This window comes from Trichechus manatus, unplaced genomic scaffold (assembly GCF_000243295.1).
Source record: "Trichechus manatus latirostris isolate Lorelei unplaced genomic scaffold, TriManLat1.0 scaffold00006, whole genome shotgun sequence".
Classification (NCBI taxonomy): domain Eukaryota; kingdom Metazoa; phylum Chordata; class Mammalia; order Sirenia; family Trichechidae; genus Trichechus; species Trichechus manatus.
The window spans coordinates 9,391,259-9,411,724 of NW_004443942.1; the positions used below are offsets into that span (position 1 = coordinate 9,391,259).

General features: G+C 37.4%; 1 protein-coding gene across 5 annotated transcripts in view; it reads right to left on the reverse strand.

The window, feature by feature from the left end:
• The window catches only part of PIK3C2A (phosphatidylinositol-4-phosphate 3-kinase catalytic subunit type 2 alpha), a 129,171-nt gene that overhangs the window by 40,541 nt on the left and 68,164 nt on the right, over positions 1–20,466 (reverse strand). For 4 of the 5 annotated variants that reach the window (XM_004369680.2, XM_023737568.1, XM_023737570.1 and 1 more), the window contains exons 4-11: positions 16,988–17,145; positions 14,856–14,976; positions 13,063–13,174; positions 11,745–11,824; positions 11,550–11,613; positions 2,960–3,103; positions 1,591–1,639; positions 1,299–1,509 (exon numbers count right to left, since the gene is read on the reverse strand). In XM_004369680.2, coding sequence (XP_004369737.1) covers positions 1,299–1,509; positions 1,591–1,639; positions 2,960–3,103; positions 11,550–11,613; positions 11,745–11,824; positions 13,063–13,174; positions 14,856–14,976; positions 16,988–17,145 — 939 coding nt within the window. The remainder of the gene's footprint in view (positions 1–1,298; positions 1,510–1,590; positions 1,640–2,959; positions 3,104–11,549; positions 11,614–11,744; positions 11,825–13,062; positions 13,175–14,855; positions 14,977–16,987; positions 17,146–20,466) is intronic. The other variant, XM_023737569.1, reaches the window with a different exon arrangement.

A 20,466-nucleotide genomic window follows, 5' to 3' on the forward strand; every position in this document is an offset into this window, starting at 1 on the left:
AAGAATTATCTTAGGTGAAGGGAAGGACAGCACACAGTACAGGGGAAGTCAGCACCACTGGACTAAACCAAAAGCTAAGAATTTTCCTGAATACAACCAAACACCTTGAGGGACAGAGTAGCAGTGGTGGGGGTCTGGGGACCATGCTTTCAGGGGACATCTAGGTCAGTTGGCATAACAAAGTTTATTAAGAAAATGTTCTACATCCTACTTTGGTGAGTGGCGCCTGGGGTCTTAAAAGCTAGCAAGCAGCCATCTAAGATGCATCAATTGGTCCCAAATACCTGCAGTACAGGAGAATGAAGAACACCAAAGACACAAGGAAAGTATTATCCCAAGAGACAGAAAGGACCACATAAACCAGAGACTGCATCAGCCTGAGACCAGAAGAACTAGATGGTGCCTGGCTATCACCGATGACTACCCTGACAGGGAACACAACAGAGTCCCTGATGGAGCAGGAAAAAGGTGGGGTGCAGAACCCAAATTCACGTTAAAAGACCAGACTTAATGGTCTGACTGAGACCAGAGGAACTCCAGAAAGCATGGCCCCTGGACTTTCTGTCAACTCAGAACTAAACAATTCCTGAGGCCAGCTCTTCAGACAAAGATTAGACTGGACTATGGGACATAAAATGATACTTGTGGAGAATGTGCTTTTTAGCTCAAGTAGATACATGAGACTATATGGGCAGCTTCTGTCCAGAAGTGAGATGAGAACACAGAGAGAGTTAGGAGCTGGTAGAGTGGACGCAGGAAATCACGGGTAGAAAGGAGAAGTGTGCTGTCACAGTATAGGGAGAGCAATTAGGGTCACATAACAATGTATGTATAAATTTTTGTATGAGAGGCTAACTTGAATTGTCAACTTCTACTTAAACTACAATAAATAAAAAATTTAATAAATGAAATAATGCTTTTGCAGACTTCAATGCCTAGCAGTCAAAAACTGGAAACCACTAGAGAAGGTTAAAAAACAGTCTTGAAATCTAGTCCCACTGAACTGTTTCAAATTACTCTGGTACTAAAGAAAGAAAGAATTACAGTCTTAAATTAACTAATTTATTAGTTAAACATTTGCTCTTATAAGTTTCAACATATATTTTTCTGCCCTTTCTTGCATGTAGTGGCATTTTTACTGGAATAGCTTCAAACATCTCTGTAACTTTCATGAAAAACCACAAAATTATATATTGATTCTTACATCATCCATTTAAATACCAAGATAACAGTGGCTGCAGACATTATACAAGGTTAGAACTGCTTCTAGGTAAGGCTATATTTAAACAGGTACTTACTTTGATACCCAGTTACTTGAAATTCCATGTGCAGCAAAAATAGTAAACTGGAGTTGTTCTGTTGTGGCCCATGCTTCTTTGATGTTCCTGCTACTCTGGGCACAATCTGCAAGACTCCTATCAGAATTTGCATGCAGACTGAGAAGATCATACACTGCTGCAGTTAGTTGGTCCATGGTTACTTGAACAGGATTTTCCAGATTCAGTGAGCCTAGGTTTAAAGAAAATGTTAATATAATTTATCTGAAAAAGCAACAATTTTTGCTAAAATTTAAGGAACTTAAAGACATACCCTTAGTAGAACCCTTGCTAGTGTCTCCTCCTCCTGACAATGAAGTCACCTGCACGTACATATACAAATTAGTCAGGAAACTGCCCATGATATAATATAAAATGTTTACCTTTAACTTCAATAAAATTAACTTAACTTCAATTAAATTCTATATAAAAGACACCATTCCCAGGGGAAACATTCCAAAAGTCTCCATAAAAATGATAAAGAATCCAAAAATAAAGTGAAAACCTCAAACCAAAGAAAGAGATGATTTTTAGTATCAATAAAATTATAAACTGAAAATTACTGTGAAGTATCATGGAAACACAACAAAATCTACTTCATTAAGCCAATTAAGTAATTAATATTAATTTGAAACCCAGAGGTGATAAGTACACTAATACAGTGTTTTATTTTCCATTAGTTGCTCTACTGTTAGTATGGTAAGAATACCCTTAAATAAAAGAATCTACAACTCTATTACTTCCACTTGGTGACTCAAAAAGCTCTTATAAATTATGTAAATTGATTTTTGCTCTTTGCTCCTCTAATCCAGCAAATGAGTAAAATTCATAGACGCCTCAGACCACGTTAGGATCACAGTAGTTGATCACCTCTACGTGATTTCATATATGTTATTTCTTAATTTCTAAAAATAAGCACATAATCAGGAAGAAGGGAAAAACAGACCCAGATCTTTATATACCATATGGATAGGGTTGTTGTGAGAATTAATGGACTGAGATATCTCCCAGGTAATCTGGTGAGGAGAACATCAACATAACCTTTCCTTCCTTTAAATTTATCGTGGCTTGTGAGATCCACCTCTCTCATCCTTCCAGAGCGAATTAAATCCCCACAGAAATACCAGGAGAGAGCTAATTTATTAAAAGCAACAGTATAGTATCAAGAGAGGGCTCCTAGCTTGGTTGCTTGAGGCCAATAGTTACTACTACTGAAGCTTCTGGGCTTTTTCAACAGACATGTATTATGATCCAAAGTACAACTTCCCCCACTGGCAATCATGGGCATTTCCAGCCAGATGGAGAAGTGGTAGCTATCACCGTCCAAGTCTCTAAAGCTCAGTATCTACTTTAAGTTCCCCAATGAAGTCATTTATGCCAGAGTTCCTTCTCTACATACAAAGTGTTTCCACTTTGGCATCCACTCAATGTCAACCATCTCAAAGATCTTCTAGGAAGCCCATTTCCTCTTAGGATTCCCTATCTTACCAAGTAACTGACCAATTCAACACAAAAGTGGAAGTCTACGTTAAAATGATAAAATTTTGTCCAGCAGAGGGCAAAAATCTTCCAGTTTGAGCGGCAGATGCTCACTTAAGTACATATGTATATGTAGTAAAATCCTAGTTACTAAAAATACTCACATCAGTACTTTTACTCCTTGGAAGATTAACTGCTCTCCTTAGCTTCTTCACTGATTCTGTAATGGCAAGAGTCTCTACACCATCTAAAGCACTACAGATTTTTCTTACAGCTTTAATTACTTGATCTACTGCTCGGTGCTGGTTCTTCAAAAATAAAAGTAAAATAAAAATTAGCATGTGGAATTTAAAGGACCAACTTCAGAGATTACATTAGAAACTAGACATTTTCGATGTGCCTGAGAACAGATATCCTTTACTATTTTGTGATTAAAAAAAAGAAAGAAACAAGATAGCTTTTTAATCATATAGTTTACTCTGAAGTAGGAAAAAACAAGGTCTGGTTAATATTCATGTTGCCTGATACAACCTTCATATGCAAATGCCATTAATTTCACGCTGGAATCAGAAGTAAAAACAATAAATTACTACCAAATTACTAAATCATAAAAAAAGGTGGGGGGAGTTATCTTTTTATTCTCATTTGGTAATAATTCCACATTAAAAACATCAACTTTCTCTCCTTATTGCAAAAACTTGGCATCAAAAACCAAATTCTTCAGAGGCTAGTCACACATAAATAACACTAGGCAATCGTAACTAAAAGTGAGTCAACTTTTAAGCATCATTTGTATCTATATGACCATCACTTTATAAGTTTTATCTGGTCAAAAAACTTCCTTGAGAAAAATCCCTCTGTATCATTCAAGTACAATCTGATTTTACCAACACTGAGAAGTATACACGAACAAGTATATTTTAAAATAATTTGCTTCCTCTATTATCCTTTTAAAGTACACACCTCATTAAAAAAACTAAAACCAAAGCAAACTGGCTGAAGCTTTCTAGCCAGTTTCTTTGTCATAGGCAACCTGTGTGTTCCTGTGAAAACCACACCCTCTTCCGAGCAGAACTGCCCCATAAGGTTTCCAAGGCTGTAAATCTTTTATGGAAGCAGACGCCTGGTGGGTTTGAACTGCCGACCTTTCGTTTAGTAGCTGAACGCCTAACCACTGCACTACCCGGGCTCCTTATCTCATTAAGAAACATTCTTTTTTGTCTTAAATTTTATTTTATTGTGATAAAACATATATGACATGAAATTTACCATTTTAATCATTTTAAGAGTACAACTCGATGACATTAATTACATTCACTATGTTGTGCAACCATCATCACTATTTATTTCTAAACATTTTCATCATACTAAACAGAAACTCAGTACCCCTTAAGTAGTAACTCCCTATTCCTCCTTCTCCCCAGTTCCTGGTAACCATTAGTAAACTACTGTCTATGCATTTTCTTATTCTAGATAACTACATGTACGTGGAATCATAAATATCTGTCCTTTTGTGTCTGAAATTTCACTTAGCATAATGAAACATTCTTATATAACTAATTAAACATTTATGCCAAACTTAATAGGCCAAGTACTGTTAGAATGGGCTGAAACTCAGTACTGTACCATCCCTTAAAAATTTAAAATTTTCCACCCTTGAGACTTGGCTACCATAAACTGAATATTCCCTTCACCTTCATGCTTAAATGAAACCACCTCATTTTCTCAAACACCCAGTTACTCTGTAGTCCTCAGGGTCTGAAAGTCTGTTTTCTAGCTCCTCATTTTCATGTACTTGATTTACATTTCTGCTTACTTTTACTCCTCCACCTTCACGCCAAACTTTTCCAGTTTTGAGGCTCATGCCATTCTCCCATACTATTCTCCATTCTTTGTATGTTAGTTATCAATTTATTGTCTATCAGTTCCAAATTGACCCTTCTTCACACTGCTTTGTGATACAGAGCTGTTGTTATTAGGTGCTGTTGAGTCGGTTCCTACTCATAGCAACCCTATGTACAACAGAACGAAACACTGTCCAGTCCTGTGCCATCCCCACAATTGCTGTTGCTATGTTTGAGCCCATTGTTGCAGCCAATGTGACAATCCATCTCGTTGAAGGTCTTCCTCTTTTCTGCTGACTCCCTACTTTACCAAGCATGATACAGAGGTAGACCCTACATTTCTCCTTTACCAGCTGGCACAATGTTAGGTTTTGTCAACAGAGGGCACTAAAGGGACACAGTCCAAGACAATAGCAGCAGGAAGACATTTCCTATGGGGGTATACTCCATTTTTATTCAGTGTGGGAGCCTAGCGGTCTTCTGAAATCAGCTCCAGCAGTATCATCAGGGCATGCTCTCCCTATGAAACAGCTCTGGCTGAAGCTTTCTGGCAAGTTTCTTTGTCATAGGCAATTTGTGTTTTCCTATGATAACCACACCCTCTTCCAAGTGGTTGAATTTCAGTCTGGGGGTGGGGAAAGACCCTCTCATAAATCCTTAGTTCCTTCACTGCCAACTTTTCCTCAGCCTAGAGGTGAGGGCTGCTTTTCAGCACATGCTGCTTATGGAGTTCTTTGAGGATGGCTGGCAAATTTTTTCTGCAAAGGGCCAGAAAGTAAATATTTTAAACTTTCTTTAAACTTCCCTCTTCAAATAATTAGTATAGTTCCTGTCTCCTGACTGGACCCTGGCTGATATACCTTACCACTAACATGCAGTCTTTCCTCCCACTGCCTGCTATATTTTTACTGGATACTGATCTGACTTTCTATCTTGTGCCATATAATAAGCCTCTGTGACATAAATATTCATGTGGAAACTCACAATTATCTTCGACATAAAAACTGTACTCTTATCAGAACTTTAACTACAATATCATACTCTGATCATATCCTTTTTTCTACCCACACACTCTCATTCTGACTAAACCTGTTCTTTGAGGTCAGATACTTCTCTCTTCTCTGCTTCATCTAAAGCAAATCCCACAACCACACAGATTCAGTAGTCCTCAATTTCAGCAGGAACACGCATGCTACTTAACATTCCCTTTACTCGCCTTTGGTCAGCTCTCTTTCTCATCCTCCTTATAGTATTAAACCAAACCATTACTTCTTGCCTCGAAACTCCTACTGCTACCTTCATTTTAGCAAAATTAATTGTTTTATCCATAGAAAACTTAGGCCAGGAGGAATAAAACTTGTGCAATTTCCTGACCTCTCCCTAAAATCTACCCAAGAGAAATTAAAACATACATGCACACAAAGACTTATACATGAATGTTTACAGAAGCATTATTTATAATAACCGAAACCTGCACACAGTCCAAATATCCATCAATTGGTGAGTAGATAAATGTGGTATATCCATACTATGGAACAGTACTCATCAATTAAAAAAAAAAAACCTACAGATACATAATTAAAATATGGATGGACCTCAAAAAACAGTATGGCAAGTGAAAGAAACCAGAGGCAAAAGACTACAAAGCACATGATTTCGTTTATATGAAATGTCCAGAAAAGGTAAATCTGTAGAGACAGAAAGCAAATCAGCAGTTGTTTGGGGTGGGGGCTGGGAGCAGGAAATCACTCCAAATGAGCACAAGGGAACTTCTGGGAGTGATGGAAATGTTCTAAAACTGGATTGTGGTGATAGTTGCACAACTCTATAAAATTACTAAAAATAAGTCAATTGTACACGTACAATGGGTAAATTTTACGGTATGCAAACCATACCTCAATAAAGGTATGAAAAATGAAGTGGGATAAATATGATGGGGAGCATCTACTATAGATAGGTTGGTCAGTGTGGAGCACTCTGACGACATTTGAGCACAGACCTCAATGAAGTGAGCCATGCAACTATCTGGGGGAAGAACATTAACAGTAGAAGGAATCCTTATGAAATAAGCACAAACCAGGGGAAGCATACCTGGCAAAAGATCAACCAAAGGAGAAAGAAAGTGGTAGTGGACGCCAGATGAGAGAGGCAGTGGGTGAGACTGTGTACATACCGCCTTGAAGCTGCAATTAGGGATTTAAATTTTACTGAATGAGATAGTAAACAGGATTCTGAGCAGAAGAGTGGTATGACCTGACATTTTTTAAAAAGTTTATAAATTTTATTTATCTTTTCAAAGAATCATCTTTTGTCTTTGATTTTCTCTTATTTTACATTTGCTTTCTGTTCTTATTTTCATTTTTTTAAAAAATAAACTTGTTATTTTGGAATATTTTAGATTTACAGAAAAGTTTCAAAAACAATATAGAGTTTCTGTGTAACATTAACGGAAATTGGGTTAGGTAATATCTTATGTAACCATGTTACATTTGTGAAAACTAAGACATTACCACTGGTATATTACTATTAACTGAACTCCAGACATTATTTAGATTTCACTAGTTTTTCTACTACAGTCCTTTTTCTCTTCCAGGATATAAGCCAGATACCACACTGCATTTAGTGACTTATTTTTAAAAGATAATTTTGGTTGTCCTGTGGAAGACAGACTATAGGATAAAAGCAGAAGCTGGAAGATGAATAAGACTAGGACTGTAACTTTGACAGTGATAAGTGGTCACATTCTGCATGTATTTTCCAAGGTAGAGTGGACAGGAATTAGATTGAATGTGGTATGTGAAAGATATTTCTTTTAAGAAGTCAAGGATGACTCCAAGATTTCAGCCTGAGCAAACGGAGGGAGAGAGCTATCATTTATCAAGACAGGGAATACTAATGGATGAATAGATAAAAGGGGTAATAAAAAAAATTCAGTTTTTTACATCTTAAGTTTGAGATGTTACTTAGATATTCATGTAAAGATGGCAAGTAACAGCTAAATATTTGAATCTGGAGTTGAAGGAGGAGGTCAAAGCTGGAGATACAAATTTTAGAGTCATCAGCATATACAGGGTATTTAAAGACATGGAATTAGGCCAGATATAGAGAGAAGAGGTCCTAGAATTAAATCCTGGGGCATTCCAATGTTTAGAAGTCAGGAAGATAAGGAGATCATAAGGAGGATGAGATAGAGAAGCCAATGAAGTGAGAGAACCAAGAAGGTGAAATCCTAGGGGCCAAGTGTTTCATGAAGGAAGAAATGATCAATTGTATCAAACACTACAGAAAGGTTGAAAAAACAATAAAGAATAGGAATTTACTACGGGATTCTGAATCATGAAAGTCCTTGATGACCTTGAGAAATGCAGTTTCAGTGAAGTGCTAAGATGAAAGCCTGATCAGAGTGGATTCATAAGGGAACAGGAAGAAAGTGGAAGCAGCAACAAGTAACTTTCAGGAGTTTTGCTGCAAGGAGAATAGAAAAGCGAGGAGGGTGCTGGAGAGGAGAGATGGCCTTTTTATTTTAGGTAGAGAGCTGCTATTTTAGTGAGTAGCTCTCTTGAGATTTAACGAGGCTCAATCCTTGAGTGAGCTCTTCTCTTCTCTACCTCCAATAATTTTCTTGGTGAAATTATGGTTGCAAAATATCACTTATAAGCTGGTAATTCCCAAATTCATTATTTCCAGCTTAGACCTCCCACTGAATTATAGATTCAAATACAACTGCCTACTCATCTCTCTTTGGATGATTAATAGTCATCTCAAACATAATGTCCAAAATTGATTCCTGATCTTCCTCCAAACCTGTTTTTCCCAGTTTTCCACATCTTACTAGAAGGCAACTCCAAACTTCTAGTTGCTCAGGTCAAAAATCTTGGAGTTACCTTTAACTCCTGTCTTTTTCTCATAAGCTACATCCAACCTATCATTAAACCTTGCTAGCATTAACTTCAAAATATATCACAGACACAATTGGAAGAGCGTAGTCAATGTCACTGAACTGTGCATGTAGAAATTTTTGAAAACGTGTATCTTTGGCTATGTGTATTTTCACCAAAAAAAAAAAAAAAGGTTGAGAAGTTAGAGGGTTGATATGTTGTGGGGTTGTTAACCAATGTCATAAAACAACACGTGTACTTCTGTCTCATGAGAAACTATTTGTTCTGTAAGCCTTTATTGTACCTGAAGTACAATAATAAAAAAAAATATATCACAGAAATCAATGTCTTCTCACCACCACTACTGGAATCACCCTGGTCCAAGCCATCATCACCTCTCACACAGCTAAGGAAACATCTTTCTAATTAATTTATTTGTTTCCACTCTTGGCCCCTTCCCTCACTCCATTCCACCTACAAAGATCTTGTAGACTCTGTATGTATCAGGAAAACTCCCTCCCGTAGGTCTTTGCACTTATTGTTTCCTCTCCCTGGAATATTCCTCCTCTGGATGACCAGATGGCTTCTCCCTCTTCTCCTTTGGTTCTTTGCTCATATTCATTATCTCAGTGAGGCCTCCTCTAACTACCTTATTTGAAATTGCAACATTACCCTCCTCTATTTTTCTCTATAGCACTTACCACCTCATATATATTTTATTGGTTTATTTTATTGTCTGTCTCATTGCACTAGAATGTAAAGTCTCTGAGAGCAGAGATTATAGATTCATTTTGTTCACTGCTATACCCTCAGTGTCTAGAATGGTGCCTCACAATGAAGAGATACTCAGTAAATACTTACTGAATAAACATCTTTAGAGGCTGATAAGAATGTACTAGTAGCTAGAAATTTGCAAGTCATCCTATACTCTTTTCTCTTCTCTCACATCCAATCACCTATCAAAATCTTACCAATTTTCTCTCTTAAATATTTTGTTAATCAGTTCTCTCCTTTTCACCTTCTCCACCTTCAGTATCTTTCACTTGGACTACTATAAAAATCTTCCTAAGTGGTCTCCCTGAAGCCTATCCTGCTAGTCCTAAATCCATCTTTCACAGTATGGCTAAAGTGATCTCACAGAATAGGACTAAACAAGTCACCCCCTTCACCCTTGGCTAAAAAAACAAAAACAAACTTTACATGGCTAGCTACCAACCATGTAAAGCAGGGATTAGCAAACATTTTCTGTAAAGGACCAAAGAGTAAGTGTTTTAGGCTTTGCATTAAGGGTACAAATGTAGCCATAGACAATATGTACACAAATGGGCAAGACTGTGTTCCAATAAAACTTCATTTACAAAAACAAAGCGGGCTGGATATATCCCTTTGACCTAGAGGATAAAAATTCCTTAGCATGGATTATAAAGTGGTAACTTATGTCTTTAAAGCTCACCTGCAGCCCAGCGGAGGGCTCGCGGGCCCCCGGAAGCCTTCTCTACACACTCAGCTCTGGATGTAGCTGAGCAAATAATCCAAGAAGCTGGACTATATGAAGAAGAACACAGCATTAGGACTGGAGGAAGACTCATTAATAACCTGTGATATGCAGGTGACACAAGCTTGCTTGTTGAAAGTGAAGAGGAGTTGAAGCATTTACTGATGAAGATCAAAGACTACAGCCTTCAGTATGGATTACACCTTAACATAAAGAAAACAACAATCCTCACAACTGGACCAATAAGCAACATCATGATAAATGGAGAAAACAATGAAGTTGTCAAGGATTTCATTTTACTTGGATCTACAATCAATGCCCAGGAAAGCAATAGTCAAGAATACAAACAACGTATCGCACTGGGCAAATCTGCTGCAAAAGACCTCTTTAAGATGTTAAAAAGCAAAGATGTCACTTTGAGGACTAAGGTGGGCCTGACCCAAGCCATGGTATTTTCAGTTGCCTCATATGCATGCGAAAGCTGGACCATGAATAAGGAAGACCGAAGAAGAATTGATGCCTCTGAATTATGGTGTTGGCGAAGAATATTGGTGTTGGCAAAGGACTGCCAGAAGAATGAACAAATCTGTTTTGGAGGAAGTACAGCCAGAAAACTCCTTAGAAGCGACGATGGTGAGACTTTGTCTCACATACTCTGGACATGTTATCAGGAAAGACCAGTCCCTGGAGAAGGACATAAGGCTCGGTGAAGTAGAGGGTCAGCAAAAAAGAGGAAAACCGTCAACGAGATGGGTTGACACAGTGGCTGCAACAATGGGCTCAAACATAGCAATGATAGTGAGGATGGCACAGGGCAGGGCAGTGTTTCATTCTGTTGTACACAGAGTCGCTATGAGTCAGAACTGACTCAACGGCACCTAACATCAAGAACTTATGTCTGGCTATCTCCAACGTCATCTTCCAATCTTCATTTCACACTTTGCACACTGCTACAGAACTGCTTATCTGTCCACATACATATTATACCTATCTGGTTTGTTCATGTGCCCTTTCCAACTTTCTTTTTCTGGTTAACTCATATGGTTTAAGACTTGGCTCAAGTAACATCTGTTTTAAGAAGCCTTCCATGAACTCTCAGGCTGAGCGAAGTGCTCCTCCTTGATCTTCCAAAGAACCCCAACAAGTACCTTTATATTACATTTACCATAGTACATTGATACTTTGTTTAAATCCACACCATTAGTTTGTAAATTCCTGGTAGGTGGTGGCTGAATCACTCACTTTCATAACTCCAGCATCTAGCATACAGTAAACAATCAAAAAAATGCTTTTTGATTTTAACTGAAGGTTCCTCTGAGTAATGAAGCTGAAGTGAGAGTAAACATGTTGACTCAAACATCACTGAGAAATTTTGTTAATAAATTAGGTCAGAAAATAAGTTATCAAACATCAACATCAAGAATACAGTTTAAATAGTCCCTCTGAAATATTTAACCCAAAGCCAACACTAGTATTTAAGAGTGAACGGAGACAAGAATCTTTAAGTCATTACATCAAAATGTGAATTAAGACTTACTTCAGTTTGAAGTGCCAGTTCCACTTGGTTGTGATAAGAATCTAAGAGTTCTTCAACAGGGTGTCTGAAATACAGAACAGTTATTACGGCTGAAGGCTAATATATACAACAATTGTTGTTCTAATCTTCAAAATAAATGTATTCACATCCAAAATCAAAGTTTGAAAACCTACAGTTATGCTTTAGATGTTATACCTTGTCATGACTTCCTTATAAGGTTTTTCTATTTGATGCAGGTGTTTGTTTAAATCCACAGGTGTTTCATCATCTTCTGCCTAAACATACACATATACACAAATGTTTACAATAAAAATCAAATGCACTCTTTGGTTCTTCTATGGCCAAATAAAATATGGTATAAGTGTAAACCCCAAAAACCCAAACCCATTGCCATCGAGTAGATTCCAATGAACAAAATCTTGAAACTAAAGTGGTTTTTCAGAACTGAAGACAGAATACTGACTCAGGGAAAAAAAGTGAGTTGATAGTCTAACAAAAACTTGTTTTTTTAATGTAAGAATATAAAAGCTTTTAAAGTCTAATTTTTGATATACAGCTTCCAAAGCAAAAACCGCGTCTGTTCCATACAGAGGTAACAGACAGCTAAAAACACTTAAAGATGGCTGACAGCCAAATGAAGGTGGATTGGGGGCTAGACAGAGAAGAGATCATCTGCATTTCTGTATTATTTTTTCTAATGATAATCAAGTCTGTCCCCCTTCAGCTCCCTCCCAAATAAACAAGGTTGCGGTCTTGTCTCTTCTACCATAAGTCACGACTGTGCAAATTTAACTACTCAAGAACATCATTCCTTAAGAAACTGAAAAGTTACCAATGATTGCAAAAATGTACTGAATTTTGTGAAATAATTTCCACTCAACTGAAAGAAATTCTACCTAACATAGAAGCAAAATTCAAGAAAAGATAAAGTAGAAATGAATGATATATTTCCATCCAAAATTCTACCAAATGAGGGCTAATTCTCTTTAGAGATTATTAAATTTATAAATTCATCAAAAGTTTATACAGCAATACAATGACCTATTTTGCTTAACCTCAAAAGAAATTACTGTACTTTTAAAATAGAGAATTTAATTTTTACTGTATGAAAAATAATGTATTTTTCTCAGTTTGGTGCAAAGGTCGATACGGATCTTTTTTCCCCCCCAACCTATATTTACTATTCTAAATCTTTTCTTCTTCCTCATTTCTCCCTGACTGACCCTGACATTTTCATTGTTGTGTAAAACAAACTTTTAATTCCTCCACTTCAACTTTCCAATATGCCTCTAGCCTGAATATTATGCTACATAAACTCCCATGATTGAAAATCTCCCCCCATCTGCTAAAAGCCTGTTGAGGATAGAGCTCATCATTCATCAACCCGGAAATCTTGGAAAGTGTACAAACTGCAAACTAGCTAGTTAGCAGAATTATTTCTGAACAACACAGCCCATACAGCCAAATACACTAATTTAACCAAATGTGATTCAATTATAAGGTACACACTTACTGTTCGAGCCAGATTTTGGCACATTGCACTGAAGGTCAAGAGTTGTAGTTTAATCTCTGTTTCCCATTTTCGACAGTTTTGAATATATTCGTGACTTCCAAGGCAATAATTACTGTTAAAAATATGTTAATTATTCACCAGTATTTTTTTATTTTAATTAATTAATGTATTTATTTATTTTTATTGTACTTCAGGTGAAGGCTTACAGAACAAATACCTTCTCATGAAACAGTAGTACACATATTGTTTTGTGACATTGGTTAACAACCCCACAACATGTCAACCCTCTCCCTACTTGACCTTTTTTTTTTTTTGGTGAAAATATACATAGCCAAAGATACACCATTTTAAAAATTTCTACATGCACAGTTCAGTGACATCGACTACGCTCTTCCAATTGTGCTGCTATTCTCACTTTAGATGAAGGCTTACAGAACAAAATAGTTTCTCATTTAACAGTTAGTACGCATGTTGCCCTATGACAAGGGTTAACAACCTCACAACACATCAACATTATCCTTATTCAACCTTGGGTTCCTTATCACCAGCTTCCTTGTCCCCTTCTGCCTTCTGGCCCTTGTCCCTGGACTGCTGTACCTCATTAGTCCCATTTGGTTTTATGGGGCTGTCCACTCCCAGGCTGAACGGTGAACCTCAGAGATGACTTCACCACTGAGCTAAAAGGGTTTCTGGGGGCCATACTCTTGGGGTTTCTCCAGTCTCCTTTAGGCCAGTAAATCTTCACCAGTATTTTCTACTCAAACTATACATTATAGAGGTGAGGGTCAAATATAAATTGCATCTGCATCAGAAATTGAACACAATGGTAAAATACAGAAATAGTCTTATAACCAAGAAAAACAGTTAAATAGAGGAACAATTCTATATGAAAAGAATCAAAGCAAAGACGAAGGAAGAAAGAAGAAAAAACATGAAGATGAAGATGAAGACAAAGGCAAAGGAAATGGAAAAATAAGGACAGGGCACGTTTAGTAGTGTAGAGAATAGAAACTGTAGCAAAACTAGACTAAACGCTAGATATAACAAATTTACCTGGTAAGAAAAGATTCATATAATGATATTCAGGCAACTAAGTAAATCAAAGGTGACTACAAAGTAACAGTGTAGACTAGGAAAGAAGAATGGAGTGTATAATGATGTAACCATTGATTGATTCTTTTCCGAAAGAAAACCCATTAAATTCACTTATTAGTCAATTGTCCACCATTCTTCCAATACCAGACTATAAGCTTTTTTGTTTTTTGGATTTTTTAACTGTGCTTTAGATGAAGGTTTACAGAGTGAATTAGTTTCCCATTAAACAATACACATATTGTTTTGTGACACTGGTTGCCAACCCCACAACATGTCAACACTCTCCCCTTCTCTACCTTGGGTTCCCCACTGCCCGTTTTCCTGTCCCCTCTTGCCTTCTCATCCTTGCCCGTGAGTTGGTGTGCCCATTCAGTCTCGTGTTGTTTTATGGGCCTGTCTAATCTTTGGCTGAAGGGTGAACCTCAGGAGTGACTTCAGTACTGAGCTGAAAGGGTGTTAAGACTGTAAGCTTCTTAAGGACAATGCCATGTGTCTTACTTATCTCTGAAATCCTTCCACCGTTTAGCACGATGTCTTAGACATAGTATATCTAAATACAAGTTTTTTGAACCAATGAATCAATTTAAGAGGACCCAATGTAGTTTTGGACTAAAAATTTAACTTAAAAAATTTCTAACTTAAGCCATTAAAATGGAGTTTCCAAAGATATTGCTCAATAGTTAAATCAATGAACTTACTTCTGTAGCACTTCCTCTTGACCACAAACTTTCAGAACATAGCTGCCAACATCTACTTGATTCAAGTCATCATGTACCCAGCAAAGGGCTTGCATTATAATGATTTCTACAGTAGAACCCGCTGCAAAAGAGTTAATCATGATTTTCATTTTGCTCATTTAACTCTAAACATACTTATTCAGATTGTATTACTTACACAGCAGCACTATATACTAGAAAAATAAGGTGAGCCACACTGAAAAAAGTAAAAAGAGACAGGTGAAACTAATTTTAGTAATATACTTAATTTAATACATCCAAAATATTATCATTTCAATATATAATATAAAAAATATTAATGAGATATTCTACATACTTTTTTTTAACAAAGTCTTTGAAATCCAGTGTGTATTTTACACTTACAGCACATCTCAATCCTGGTTAGCTACACTTCAAGTGCTCAGAAGCCACGGGTGGCTAGTGGCTACTGTACTGGACAGTGCAGGTCTAAGTTAAGAAAGTCATCTCCCTATTACAGGCACCTCCAAATAGGATGACACTTACCTGTGTCTAGCAAACACTGATTTAAAGCATATCACAAGGAGAAAGAATAACTATTATAAATGTTTGACAATTGCCTAGTAAAATCTCTAACCAAAAATGAAAATATAGCAAGTAGGCAGTATTGTTTAACTATCATTTTTGGCAATAGCTGGATACTAAGATTACAACAGATTAAAAACTAAAACTCTTAAACTAACCTATTTCTATATTTAGTACTACTATGTTCAATTTTCAAAAGATAGTGACTATATTCAAACTTCATGAATATTAATAGCTTGGCAGAAAAGGCATTAAACCACTATTTCTCTAATATAATGGCTACATTTCTGAATAGTCGCATGTATGGTAAGACTTATCATTTGAACACACAAACTACTCCAACCATAATATGGTGACACTTCTTAGAAGAGATGTACACTATAAACACGCAGTTATGAACTAAACAATAGGCACTTGAAGTACTTTTTTGAGTTAGTCAGATCTTGATGTAATATGTCAAAATTTGATACAAATTATAACATTTGTTACCAATGCTTACTCATGATTATTTTAATCAAGGTATATATGACCTTTTTTTAAATTAGTTTAATTCTTACTGTATGCCTGAAATTTAAATGATTTCCCAAGTCAAAATTTAAGGTATGTTTAAAAAGAATAATTCTTCATTTAGAAAACAAAAGAGTGATCATTATAGTTGGCTAAAAACTTTATGCTTCAAATTTATTTTTTTTCCAAAGGGCATTAAAAAGTGCAAAAAAGTACAAAGCTAGAAGGAAAGTATTCAAGTATTGGACATATTCAAAACTTTTAAAGAAAAAATACCATAACTTCTCAGTCAAAGTACTGTAGAAATACAGGATCTTATTCTACTCTTGGAGCCCTGGTGGCGCAGTGGTTAAGAGCTCGGCTGCTACCCAAAAGGTTGGCAGTTCGAATCCACCACCTGCTCCTTGGCAACCCTATGGAGCAGTTCTAAGCTGTCCTATAGGGCTGCTATGAGTCAGAATCAACTCTACGGCAATAGGTTTTGGTTGGGATTCTATTGTTGGAATCCCATTAAAATAATATACATTATGAAATGCAATAAACTCTGAAAGAAAATAAAAGTTTTAAAGAACAATAAAAACTTTCCTGAAGTCTTTGGGGATATATCCCTAGAAAGGATACCCACACCAAGTTTGGAAGACAAAACTAGCACCAAAGGAGAATTTTCTTCTCCTTAGAGGAGTCTAGAGCAAGATACCTAGAAACAATTTCACTGACGGCGCTTTAAAAACAAGCGCTCTTCTTCCATAAAACGAAAAAAATAAAGAATTACAATACAATTAGTTTTGTCTAATGCTTTTGGGCCTTGGCCAGAATACAATATAATTAATAAAAGCTACTCAGCATTCTTCAGGAAATGTAGTTAGTTAAAAGGACTGTTTTCCCACTTCTCCTAACCAGCAATCTATCCATTGAATGCTGATTTTTAAAAGGATACCTAATGATAACATACAGAACTGGTTTATTAAAAGATAATATTAACATTTTAAACATGTTCTTCTTAATTAGAGCAAAACAAGACACATGGGGAACTACAAACATACCATCACATGTAAAAGTAACTGGTAGCTGGAATCCTTCAATTTCAATGGAGACCTTCACACTTGCATTTTCTCCACGTATGTTCCTTTGCACTGTGACTGGACTTAACAAATAACCTGGATTTGTGTCATGATTGGTATATGGAAAATTGGTCCTCAATCTGTTCACAAGAAAGAAGAAATTAAATTTTTATTTATTTATTTTTATTGTACTTTAGGTGAAGGGTTACAGAACAAATAGTTTCTCATTAAACAGTCAGTACACATATTGTTTTATGACATTGGTTAATAACCCCATGACATCAACACTCTCCCTGCTTGACCTTTTTATTTTTTTTGGTGAAAATATACATAGCCAAAGACACACCATCTCAAAGACATCTACATGCACAATTCATGACATCGATTATGTTCTTCCAGTTGTGCTGCTATTCTCACTTTAGATGAACGTGTACAGAACAAAATAGTTTCTCATTAAACAGTTAGTAGACATGTTGCCCTGTGACAATGATTAATAACCCCAGTACATGTCAACACTGTCCTTACTCAACCTTGGGTTCCCTATCACCAGCTTTTCTGTCCCCTTCTGCCTGCGTGTCCTTGTCCCTGGACTGCTGTGTCTCATCAGCCCTGTTTTCTTTTATGGGGCTGTCCAATCCCCGTCTGAATGGTGAACCTCGGGAATGACTTCACCACTGAGCTAAAAGGGTGTCTGGGGGCCATACTCTTGGGGTTTCTCCAGTCTGTCAGGCCAGTAAATCTGTCTTTTTTTGTGAGTTAGAATTTTGTTCTACATCCTTCTCCAGCTCTGTCCAGAACCCTCTATTGTGATCCCGGTCAGAGCAGTCAGTGGTGGTAGCCGGGCACCATCTAGCTGTACTGGACTGTCTGGTGGAGGTCTTGGTAGCTGTGGTCCATTAGTCCTTTGGACTAATCTTTTCCTTGAATCCTGTTCTCTTTATTCTCCCCTGCTCCCGAAGGGGTGAGACCAGTGGAGTAGCTTAGATGGCTGCTCGCAGGCTTTTAAGACCCCAGACGCTACTCACCAAGGTAGAATGTAGAACATTGTCTTTATAAACTATGTGATGCCAAATGAGCTAGATGACTCCCGAGACCATGGTCCCCACAGCCCTCTGCCCAGCAATTCAGTCCCTCAGGGAGTTTGGATGTGTCTATGGAGCTTCCATGACCTTTCCTTGTACAAACTGTGCTGGCTTCCCCAGTATTGTGTACTGTCTCACCCTTCACCAAAGATACCACTTATCTATTGTCTAAGAAATTAAATTTTCTTAAAAGCTGCATTTGAGAGCCTTGAACAGGCTTTGCAGTTTACCAAAAACCAAACCGGTTGCCGTCAAGTGGATTCCAATCCATAGCAACCCTATAGGACAGAGTAGAACTGCCCCACAGAGTTTCCAAGGAGCACCTGATGGATTTGAACTGCCGACCTTTTGGTGAGCTGCCATAGAACTTAACCACTGTGCCACCAGGGTTTCCAAGGACTTCAATTCTACGCTTTTGTCTACTTCTAGAGAGGCTCATGAGAACTGCAATGAATGAATCCCTGTCAAAACTCCAAATACCAGCATTTGCCTTTTAAATAAAAGGAACCAAAGGAAAAGGAAAAGATTAAGTACCACCAGAGTATCTTTGGTAACACTACCAACATTAACCAAGCACACACCGGATACATGCATTAAGTGACGTCTTTTCTTCAGATTTTTTTGCCACACAGTACAATTACACATTTTTAAAATGTGTACATTTTTATGGTACATTTTTAATGAATGGTGCATTTTTAATGAGTCACAGACAATGTATCCCTGAAATTGTAATTTGCCAGGGAGATAAAAAATCCTTTTTTTAAATAATTTTTTTTTTTAAGGACCTTTTCCTACAAACATTGTTTTTGGTTGTTAAACAACGAATAAAAGATAGACAATGAGTTTTTACAATCCTATAACACCTTTATTCCTTCCCTCAAAGTGATTTCTAAAACTTAGGGAATGGAAAGAATTGCATGCGAAGCTATTTATGGTATTAGGAGCAACATGGTTTAACTTTAAATACCAAAACCAAAAAACCAGTTGCCTTTGAGTTGATTCCGACCCACAGTGACCCCACTGGACAGAACAGAATTGCCCCATAGGGTTTCCAAGGAGCAGCTGGTGGATTCGAACTACCAACCTTTTGGTTAACAGCCTAACACTTAACTACAGCTCACCAGGGCTCCAAATTTAAATACAGTGATTAAAAACAAACAAACAAACAAACAACCCATTGCCTTAGAGTCGATTCTGACTCATATGACCCTACAGGACAGGGTAGAAAAGTCCCATAGGGTTTCCAAGGCTGTAAATCTCTTTTTTTTTTTTTTAATTTTATTGTTGTACTTTAAGTGAAAGTTTATAACTCAAGTTTCTCTCTCATACAACAATTTATATATACATTGTCATGTGACCCTAGTTGGCCTCCCTATACAGTGACAGCACACTCTTCTTTCCAGCCTGGATTTCCCAGTGTCCATTCAACCAGCTCCTGACCCTCTCTGCCTTCTCATCTCACCTCTGGACAGGAGCTGCCCATTTAGTCTCATATATCTGCTTGAGCTAAGAAGCATACTCTTCACGAGTATCATTTTACGTCCCATAGTCCAGTCTAATCTTTGTCTGAAGAGTTGGCCTCAGGAATGCTTTTAGTTCTGGGTTGACAAGAGAGTCCAGGGGCCATGCTTTCTGGCGTTCCTCCAGTCTCAGTCAGACCATTAAGTCTGGTCTTTTTACGTGAATTTCAGTTCTGCACCCCACTTTTCCCCTGCTCCATCAGGGACTCTCTGTTGTGTTCCCCATCAGGGTGGTCATTGTGGTAGCTGGCCACCATCTAGTTCTTCTGGTCTCAGGCTGATGCAGTCTCTGGTTTATGTGGCCCTTTCTGTCTCTTGGGCTAATATTTTCCTTGGGTCTTCGTTGCTCTTCATTCTCCTTTACCCCAGGTGCATTGGGACCAATTGCTACATCTTAGATGGCCTCTCGCAAGCTTTTAAGACCCCAGAAGCCACTTACCAAAGTAGGATGTAGAACATTTTCTTAATAAACTTTGTTATGCCAACTGACCTAGATGTCCCCTGAAAGCATGGTCCCCAGACCCCCGCCCCTGCTACTCTGTCCCTCAAGCTGTTTGGTTGTATTCAGGAAAATTCTTAGCTTTTGGTTTAGTCCTGTTGTGCTGACTTCCCCTGTACTGTGTGCTGTCCTTCCCTTCACCTAAGACAATTCTTGTCTACTATCTAGTTAGTGAATAACCCTCACCCTCCATCCCCACCCTCATAACCATCAAAGAATGTTTTCTTCTGTGTTTCAACTTTTCTTGAGTTTTTTTTTTTTTTTAATTTTTATTGTACTTTAGATGAAGGTTTACAGAACAAATAGTTTCTCATTAAAGAGTCAGTACACATATTGTTTTATGACATTGGTTAACAACCC